This window comes from Lonchura striata, chromosome 25, assembly GCF_046129695.1.
Source record: "Lonchura striata isolate bLonStr1 chromosome 25, bLonStr1.mat, whole genome shotgun sequence".
NCBI classification, from domain to species: domain Eukaryota; kingdom Metazoa; phylum Chordata; class Aves; order Passeriformes; family Estrildidae; genus Lonchura; species Lonchura striata.
In genome coordinates, this window is record NC_134627.1 from 8310339 (window position 1) to 8320800 (window position 10462).

At 61.1% G+C, this 10462-nt stretch overlaps 1 protein-coding gene across 1 annotated transcript; it reads right to left on the reverse strand.

Moving 5' to 3' along the window:
* Positions 1-2812: 2812 nt before the first annotated feature.
* Positions 2813-9848, reverse strand: SNX11 (sorting nexin 11). Its single transcript, XM_077788333.1, is given in 11 exon segments — positions 2813-2917; positions 2920-3003; positions 3006-3100; positions 3284-3345; positions 4113-4133; positions 4515-4709; positions 6031-6129; positions 6967-7067; positions 7879-7965; positions 8675-8723; positions 9826-9848. Coding segments are annotated over 10 exon segments (870 nt in total). The 5' UTR covers positions 8696-8723; positions 9826-9848.
* Positions 9849-10462: the final 614 nt, after the last annotated feature.

Below are 10462 nucleotides of genomic sequence, written 5' to 3' on the forward strand. Positions count from 1 at the left end.
CCGGGACAGGTGAGAGCTGCGGGCTCAGCTGTGGGGTTTCGGTTTGGGGTCAGATCTGGGGTTTGGGGTCAGGTTTGGGGTGCAGGGTCATGTTTGGGGTGCGGGGTCAGGTTTGGGTTTGGGGTTTGAGGTTTCGGGTTTGGGGTGTGGGGTTTGGGGTCTGGAATTGGGGGTTTGGGGTCAGGTTTTGGATTTGGGATTTGAGATTTTGGGTTTGGGGTGCAGGGTTTGGAATTTGGGGTCACGTTTTGGGTTTGGGATTTGGGGTGTGGGCTTTGAGGTGTGGGGTTTGGTGTCAAGTTTGGGGCGTGGGGTTTGGAGTCTGCGATTTGGGATCAGGTTTGGGGTGCAGGGTGTGTGGTTTGAGGTTGGGGGTTTGGAGTTTGGGATTTGGGGTGTGGGGTTGGGGGTTTGGGTCAGGTTTGGGATGTGAGGTTTGGAGTTTGGGGCGCAGGGTTTGTGGTTTGGGGTCAGGTTTTGGGTTTGGAGATCGGGATTTGGGGTTTGGGGTTTGGGATTTGGGATTTGGGGTCCTCGTCTCCATCCCCGTTTTCCCTGGAGCAGGCGGGACCGGGAACGGCAGCGCGGGGACAACGCCGGCCTGTGGCATTCCCTGGATCCCGAATCCCACAGATCCCCCAGATCCCCCAAATCCCACGGATCCCCCAAATCCCACAGATCCCACAGATCCCCCAAATCCCACAGATCCCCCAAATCCCACAGATCCCATGGGATTCACACAGCAGAGCCACGAGAGCCACGTGCGGAGGACCCGGCGCCGGCACCGAGTGGATTTATCCCAAAAATCCCTCCTGGAGCCATTCCATGGGGAAACTGAGGCACGCATCCTGCTTTTCCCCAAAATCCCGAATCCCCTGGAGATCTCCCACTCTCGTTATCCTGTTTTTCCTGGGCCAATCCCAAATCCCCTGGAGATCCCAAACCCAGGTGTTCCCTGTCCCAAATCCAGGTGTTCCCCTATCCCAAATCCCAAATCCAGGTGTCTCCCTCTACCAAATCCAGGTGTTTTCTATCCCAAATCCAGGTGTTGTCCCTCAATAAATTCCTTTTTCCTCTCCAAGTTTGGCTGCTCCGGGAATGACCAGAAATAATCAGGAATGGCTGGGAATGATCTGGAATTGTCAGGAACAATCACGAATGGTCAGGAACGGTGGGAAATGGTCAGGAATGGTCGGGAATGATCAGGAATGATGGGAAATGATCAGGAATGGTTGGGAATGATCCCACTCTCACTTTTCCCACTGCTCCAGGTCCCCCTCCCCTCCCACACTCGGCTGTGGAGCCACTGGATGGGGGCCCCAGTCCTGCTGGAATTCCCACACTGGGCTCAGATCCCTCTGGAATTCCTAAACTGGGCCCAGATCCCTCTGGAATTCCCAAACTGGGCCCCAGTCCCGCTGGAATTCCCAAACTGGGCCCCAGTCCCGCTGGAATTCCCAAACTGGGCCCAGATCCCTCTGGAATTTGGCTCCAATCCCTCTGGAGTGGGTCCCTGGGCACGGAGTGGATCCGTTGGTTCAGAGTGGATCCTTGGATTTGGAGCAGATCCCTGGATTCTGAGCGGATCCATAAATTCTGGGTGGATCCCTGGATTCAGAGCGGATCCTGGAATTCCGATCAGATCCCTGGATTCGGAGCGGATCCACGGGATCTGGGCGGATCCTGAATTTGGATCGGATCCCAGGCACAGCTGGGCCATGGCAGCAGCGATGTGCTCATGAATATTAATGATCATGAATATTCATGAGAGGTCCAGCCAATCACAGCCGCGCTTCCGGCTCTGAACTCCTCCTGCCATTCCCACTGCGCCTCCAGGAGATTCCCAAATTCCCGGAGCCAAAACCTCCCCAAAACCCGCCCCGAGCCCTGGCTGGGGGTGAGGAATTCCCAAATTCCCTAAATCCCAAAATTCCCGGCGCTTCTCCCACCCCCAGCAGAACCCGGAAATCTCCTCCACTTCCGTCTGAGTTTTATTTATTTTATTTTAATTTATTTCTATTTTCATTTCCTGCCCACACCAAGTGCTGAGGGAGGGGAAGACACCGAAACCACCCGAGCTGCTCCTGCTTTCCCCAAAATCCCTGGAATTCCAGCAGGAAGGGGACACAAACTCCAGCCCCATCCCTCCCTTTTCCCAGCGGGAAGCTCGGCTCAGATTGTCCCAATTTGGGAATTCCAGAGGGATCTGAGCCCAGTTTGGGAATTCCAGTGGGATCTGAGCAGGAGCAGAGTGAGGAAAACACTGTTGGGAATATCAGGGAATATCAGGAATGTGCAGGGAAGGAGCTGGGCCACGGCTGGGGCCGCATTCCCAGTGCTCCCAGTGCTCCCATCCCAGGGATCCGCGCTGACCCCTCTCCCAGCGAGGGCTGCAGGGCCTGGGTGTGTCCAGAGGGGTCACTCAGTGTCCAGCTGGGAATTTTGGGAACACCAGGATCTCCAGAGGGGTCACTCAGTGTCCAGCTGGGAATTCCGGGAATCCCAGGCTCTCCAGAGGGGTCACTCAGTGTCCAGCTGGGAATTTTGGGAACACCAGGCTCTCCAGAGGGGTCACTCAGTGTCCAGCTGGGAATTTTGGGAACACCAGGCTCTCCAAAGGGGTCACTCAGTGTCCGGCCGGACACTCTGGGCTGTCCGGAGCGGTCACTCAGTGCCCAGCCGGACACTCTGGAGGGGTCACTCAGTGTCCACAGGGGTCACTCGGTGTCCGGCCGGACACTCTGGGCTGTCCGGAGGGGTCACTCCATGTCCGGCTGGACATCCTGGGGCTCCCCTGGGCTGTCCAGAGGGGTCACTCGCTGTCCGGCCGGACATCCTGGGGCTCCCCTGGGCTGTCCAGAGGGGTCACTCCATGTCCGGCCGGGCTGTCCAGAGGGGTCACTCCATGTCCGGCCGGACATCCTGGGGCTCCCCTGGGCTGTCCAGAGGGGTCACTCCATGTCCGGCCGGGCTGTCCAGAGGGGTCACTCCATGTCCGGCCGGACATCCTGGGGCTCCCCTGGGCTGTCCAGAGGGGTCACTCCATGTCCGGCCGGGCTGTCCAGAGGGGTCACTCCATGTCCGGCCGGACATCCTGGGGCTCCCCTGGGCTGTCCGGAGGGGTCACTCGCTGTCCGGCCGGACATCCTGGGGCTCCCCTGGGCTGTCCGGAGGGGTCACTCGCTGTCCGGCCGGACATCCTGGGGCTCCCCTGGGCTGTCCGGAGGGGTCACTCGCTGTCTGGCCGGACTCTCCAGAGGGGTCACTCGCTGTCCGGCCGGGCTGTCCGGCCGTGCCTCGTCCATGCCAAAGTCACTCCAGCAGGGGAAGCTCTCCAGGCAGCCCCTGGCACAGCTGGAAAAGAGCAGGAAAAATGGAATTCTCCAGGGAGTGTCAGGATTTCCTGGGCACAGCCCCGCCCGGGCAGCTCCATCCCAGCTGGAAAAGGGGAATGTTCCCATGCCAGGGACATCCCAGCCCCCTGGAACTGGGCTCCTCTGCCATGGGATCCACTGGGAGGAGCCGGGAATTGTCCTGGGAGGAGCTGGGAATGCCCTGGGATCCACTGGGAAGAGCTGGGAATGTCCTGGGATCCACTGGGAGGAGCTGGGAATGCCCTGGGAGGAGCTGGGAATGCCCTGGGATCCACTGGGAGGAGCTGGGAATGCCCTGGGATCCACTGGGAGGAGCTGGGAATTGTCCTGGGATGCACAGGGAGGAGCTGGGAGTGCCCTGGGATCCACTGGGAGGAGCTGGGAATTGTCCTGGGATCCACTGGGAGGAGCTGGGAATTGTCCTGGGATGCACAGGAGTGCCCTGGGATCCACTGGGAGTGCCCTGGGATCCACAGGGAGGTCCTGGGCTGCTCCCCCTGTCCCCCAAATCCCAGCACAGATTGCCCAGCCCAGATCAGATCTGTCCCCAGGCCATCCCCTCACTGTCCCTGTGCTGTCCCCTCACCTGGCAGCCCCAGCCCCTCGCTGTCCCCTCACCTGGCAGCGCCCAGCCCCTCACTGTCCCTGTGCTGTCCCCTCACCTGGCAGCGCCCAGCCCCTCACTGTCCCTGTGCTGTCCCCTCACCTGGCAGCCCCAGCCCCTCGCTGTCCCCTCACCTGGCAGCGCCCAGCCCCTCACTGTCCCCTCACCTGGCAGCCCCAGCCCCTCGCTGTCCCCTCACCTGGCAGCCCCAGCCCCTCGCTGTCCCCTCACCTGGCAGCCCCAGCCCCTCACTGTCCCCTCACCTGGCAGCCCCAGCCCCTCGCTGTCCCCTCACTGTCCCCTCACCTGGCAGCCCCAGCCCCTCGCTGTCCCCTCACCTGGCAGCCCCAGCCCCTCACTGTCCCTGTGCTGTCCCCTCACCTGGCAGCGTGGATCCCCTCACTGCCCAGCCCCTCGCTGTCCCCTCACCTGGCAGCCCCAGCCCCTCGCTGTCCCCTCGCTGTCCCCTCACCTGGCAGCCCCAGCCCCTCACTGTCCCCTCACCTGGCAGCCCCAGCCCCTCGCTGTCCCCTCACCTGGCAGCGCCCAGCCCCGCGCCGTCCCCGCGCTGTCCCCAGGCGGGCCCGGCCATGGCGTAGTGCAGGATGGCGTCGGTGACGGAGCGCGGGCCCCGGCCCTGCACGCAGGCCTCGATGGCAGGCACGGGCAGCTGGCTCTGCAGGAACAGGTGCAGGCGGCTGTCGGACAGCAGCACGGCGCTCTGCACCACCCTGGGGACACGGGGACACCGCTCACCCTGCTGCCACCCACCCTGCAGGGACAGGCCCACCCGTGCGGGCACCTTGGCACCTCCCGCCCTGGGGACAGGGACAGGTCACCTCTGCTGGCACTTCCCACCCTGGGGACATGGACAGGTCCCCTCTGCTGTCAGCTCCCACCCTGGGGACAGGGACAGGTCCCCTCTGCTGTCAGCTCCCACCCTGGGGACATGGACAGGTCACCTCTGCTGTCACCTCCCACCCTGGGGACATGGACAGGTCACCTCTGCTGTCAGCTCCCACCCTGGGGACATGGACAGGTCACCTCTGCTGGCACCTCCCACCCTGGGGACATGGACAGGTCACCTCTGCTGGCACCTCCCACCCTGGGGACAGGGACAGGTCACCTCTGCTGTCAGCTCCCACCCTGGGGACAGGGACAGGTCCCCTCTGCTGGCACCTCCCTTGGGCACACAGGGAGGAAGGAGAGAAATGACAGCAAGGACAGCGGGGACAGGAGTGGGGACAACAGGGGGACAGAAAGGACAGCAAGGACACCCGGGGGATAGGAATGGGACAGCAGGGACAGGAGTGGGACAGGAGTGGGGCAGCAGGGACAGCAGAGATGGGGGGGACAGCAGGGGGACAGCAAGGACAGGAGTGAGACAGCAGGGACAGGAGGGGGACAGGAGGGACAGGGGGACAGCAGGGACAGGAGGGGGACAGGAGGGACAGGGGGACAGCAGGGACAGGAGGGGGACAGGAGGGACAGGGGGACAGCAGGGACAGGAGGGGGACAGGAGGGACAGGGGGACAGCAGGGACAGGAGGGGGACAGGAGGGACAGGGGGACAGCAGGGACAGGAGGGATTGGGGGACAGCAGGGGGACAGCAGGGGGACAGCAAGGATAGGAGTGAGACAGCAGGGACAGGAGGGGGACAGGAGGGGGACAGGAGGGGGACAGGAGGGGGACAGGAGGGGGACAGGGGGGACAGCGGGGACAGGATGGGGACAGGATGGGGACAGGATGGGGACAGGATGGGGACAGGATGGGGACAGGAGGGACAGGGGGACAGGGGGACAGCAGGGACAGGAGTGAGACAGCAGGGACAGGAGGGGGACAGGAGGGACAGGGGGACAGGGGGACATTGGGGACAGGGGGACAGCAGGGACGGCCACCAGGGTGACCCAGCCCTCACTGCTGCCACCTCCCGGCCACCCCTGGGCACTGCACCCTCCCCTCAGCCCTTCCCAAATCCCAAACATCCCAAATCCCAAATCCCAAATATCCCAAACCATCGCAAACCATCGCAAAGCCCATCCCCGCTCCCACCTCTCCAGGAAGTGCTGCAGCCCCTGCCGCCGCCTCTCGATGAACTCATCGGTGCTTCCCACGAAAAACGCGGATTTTCCCGGCAGCTCCGGCACCGGCCTGGGAAAACGGGGGAAACTTTGGGATGGGCCCTGGGTGATCCCAAATCCCGGCAGTTTGGGATGGAATCCCAGGATCTCTTACACAGAGCCTGGGAAAACGGGGGGAAACTTTGGGATTTTGGGTTCTGGGCGATCCCAAATCTCGGATTTGGGATGGAATTCCACAGCCCTTACACGGAGCCTGGGAAAATGGGGAAACCTTTGGGATTTTGGGTTCTGGGCGATGCCAAACCCCGGGATTTCTGGCAGAATCCCGCAGCCCTTACACGGAGCCTGGGAAATCTGTGGGATTTTGGCCCCGGGCGATCCCAGATCCCGGATTTGGGGTGGAATCCAGCAGCCCTTACATGGAGCCTGGGAAATCTGTGGGATTTTGGCTCCGGGCGATCCCAGATCCCGGATTTGGGGCGGAATCCCGCAGCCCTTACACGGAGCCTGGGAAATCTGTGGGATTTTGGCCCCGGGCGATCCCAGATCCCGGGATTTGGGGCGGAATCCCGCAGCCCTTACACGGAGCCTGGGAAATCTGTGGGATTTTGGCCCCGGGCGATCCCAGATCACGGATTTGGGGCGGAATCCCGCAGCCCTTACACGGAGCCTGGGAAATCTGTGGGATTTTGGCCCCGGGCGATCCCAGATCCCGGATTTGGGGCGGAATCCCGCAGCCCTTACACGGAGCCTGGGAAATCTGTGGGATTTTGGCCCCGGGCGATCCCAGATCCCGGGATTTGGGGCGGAATCCCGCAGCCCTTACACGGAGCCTGGGAAATCTGTGGGATTTTGGCCCCGGGCGATCCCAGATCCCGGATTTGGGGCGGAATCCCGCAGCCCTTACACGGAGCCGGCGTTGCGCTGGAGCTGCCGCCGCAGCCACACGAACTCGCGGTAGCGGCGCCGCACGCACGACGTCTTGGCGGTGAAGGCCTTGCTGTTGGTCTGGGAAAAACACCGGAATGGCAGCGGCCCCGGAGGGATCCCGGCGGGATCCGGGAGGGATCGCTGGGAATGACCATGGGAGGGATCATGGGGAAGGAACCCGGGCACGGATCACTGGGAGAAATCCCTGGGCATGACACTGGGAGAGATCCCTGGGTATGATTCCTGGGAATAACCCTGGGAGGGATAACTGGGATTGATCCAAGGAGGGATCAGGGGAGGGGTTACTGGGAGAAATCCCTGGGAATGACCCTGGAAAGGATCACTGGGAGAAATTCTGGAAGAGATCCCTAGGAATGACACTGGGAGGGATCTGGGGAGGGATCACTGGGAGAAATCCCTGGGAGAGATCCCTGGGAATTATTCCTGGGAATGATCCTGGGAGGGAAACCTGGGAGGGATCCCTGGGAATGACCCTGGGAGGGATTCCCTGGAGGGAATCACTGGGAATTGAGGGCTGAGGGATCCAGGGTTGGAATCATCCCTGGGATCAAGGGGTTGGATCTGCCTGGACAGAGGATCCAGGCTGGGAATTCTCCATGGGAATTATCTCTGGGATTGAGGGGCTGGATCTGGCCTGGACAGAGGATCCAGGCTGGAAATTCTCCATGGGAATTATCCCTGGGATCAGGGGGCTGGATCTGGCCTGGACAGAGAATCCAGCATGGGAATTCTCCATGGGAATTATCCCTGGGATCGAGGGGCTGGATCTCCATCCCTGCCGGATCCGGGAGCCAGCCCAGGACAGGATCCCGAGGATTCCCCTCCGTGGCTCGGGACATTCCCAGGGCTGATCCCGCTCCCAGCTCACGTGCAGGAAGATCTTGTAATCCACGTAGGAATTCCAGGAGCCCTCGTTCTGCACACGCGGATCCTGCACCCGCACCGTGGTCAGCTCCTGCGGAAACCGGGATGGGATCAGGGATCCACCAGCCCTGCTTCCCAGGAATGGGATCAGGGATCCACCAGCCCTGCTTCCCTGGAACGGGATCAGGGATCCACCAGCCCTGCTTCCCTGGAACGGGATCAGGGATCCACCAGCCCTGCTTCCCTGGAACGGGATCAGGGATCCACCAGCCCTGCTTCCCTGGAACGGGATCAGGGATCCACCAGCCCTGCTTCCCAGGAATGGGATCAGGGATCCACCAGCCCTGCTTCCCAGGAATGGGATCAGGGATCCACCAGCCCTGCTTCCCTGGAACGGGATCAGGGATCCACCAGCCCTGCTTCCCTGGAATGGGATCAGGGATCCACCCCATTCCCGCTGTCCTGGAATGGGATCAGGAGCTCAGGGATCCACCCCATTCCTGCCTCTCCAGCTTCCTGGGAATGGGTCTGAGGGGCTCCAGACATTCCCATTCCCACTTTTCCAGACATTCCCATTTCCCATTCCCCATTCCCGCATTTCCAGGCATTCCCATTTCCCATCCCTGCATTTCCAGCCATTTCCAGTCCCACTTTTCCAGCCATTCCCATTCATTGCCACTCCCATCTGGTCCTGGGCCCAGCCCCACAGACTCCCAGGAATTATCCACGGAGATGGAATTCCCAAGGATTCCACTCGCCCCAATTCCAGGATTTGGGAATAAACCAGGAATGCTCCTCACTTCCTCTCGGTTCTCCAACATCCTAGAGCCAGAGCCCAGCGGGAAACATCTGGGAATAAAGACAAAAAAGAGATTCAGAGAAATCCTTTCAGTGGGTTTTCCACGGATTCTGCATCCCCCACAATTCTGGGACACTGTAGTTTTTGGGAAGACTGGAAATCTCTGGAATTTGGGAAAAGCTTCACTTTAAGGTGCTCTAGGATTCCCAGTCTGGGGTTATTTCCCTCAAATTCGGGGTTTTCCAAGGCTCTGCTGCCTCTCACCTGCCTGGGATTGGGGATCAAGGAGAGAATTCCAGAGAAATTCCTCATTTCCAGGGAAATTGCTGCCAGGGAAAGCATTAATTGTTATCTCAGGCTCCTTTTATCCTGGTCCACCTCCGAAAACCTTTCCTAACACTCTGGAACAGCAGGAATCCTCACTCCCACCCACGGAAAACCCTCCAGAGCCAGAAAAACAGGAATGAATCCCAGTTATTCCCGATTTTCCCTGTGGAGGGTGAATTCCTGAGGCTGTTCATAAACACCATTCAATCCCTATTTTCCTTGGACACGGTAAAACATTGGAAGTGGTTATTATTTTTTTTTTTTTCCCAATAATTATTTTTCAGGATCTTTTTCCTCCCAGGGAAGGAAAGGATTCCTCATTCTCCCTCCCGGGGATGTCCCGCACCACGACGGGTCCCAAAACCTCGGGAAAAGCCGGAAAAACGGGAACGAATCCCAATTATTCCCTTCCCACGCCGGCTGGGAGAATTCCCGAGGCTGTTTCGCCTTTCCAGGGAAGGAGAAAATTCCCGGGAACCGCGGCCCCAGCCCAGGGCCGGGAGAGGCTCGGGAGAGTCCCAAAAATCCAGGGAAAACCGGGAATGAACCCCATTCCTTCCTTCCCCACGCCGCGGGGGGAATTCCCGGGGCTGTTTTTTGGGAATTCTCGGCACAGGGATCGGAGCTGGGCCCGAGCCCCGCGCCGGGAGAGGCCGCGGAGCGGGGCTGAGGCCCGGCCCGGCCCCGCAAATCCTCCCGGGGGTTTGGGGACGCCGGGAGACCCCGAGGGGAGCCGGGATCCGCCGGGACCCGCCGGGATGCACCGAGGGGACCGGGGATCCCCGAGATCTCCGGACCTGCGCCCTCCCCTCAGGCGCCCCTCACCTCGCACCGCCCGCGGACCGTTTGAGCGGCGCCGCCGGCGGCGCGCGCTTTTATAGCGCGGAGGTGGCGGAAGTTCCGGTGCGGGGCATGCTGGGAGGTGTAGTCCGAACGCCGGTGTTGTCCCAGGTGCCGCCCCCCGCCCCGGCCCTTGGATGAGGAGGGGACATGGAGGGGCTGGGAATGTTTATCCTGGAGAAAAGAGGGAGCAGGAGGGACCTTCTGGCTCTTCACGACTCCCTGATAGGCGGGGCAGCCGTGGGGGTCAGGCTCTGCTTCCTGAGGAAAGGGTGCGGCCTGAGGTTGGGCATCAGCAGGAATTTTTCCCCGGAAATGGGAACACAACGCTGGCACAGCTGCCCGGGGCGGTGCTGGAGTCCCCATCCCCAAAAACACGAGGAGGTGGCACTTAAGAGACACGGGTCAGGGGTGTCATGGCAGTGCTGGGGGAAGGGTTGGATTTGGCGATCTTAGATCCTAGGGTTGGACTTGGAGATCTTAGAGGGCTTTTCCAGCCTGAGCGATTCCAAGATTCCCTAAATAAGATTATTTATGGAACCCATAAACGGGACCCTTCCCTGGGCGCTGGCACAGGCTGGGCACAGCCGACTGGACGTGGCGCTCGGGGCCCTGATCTGTG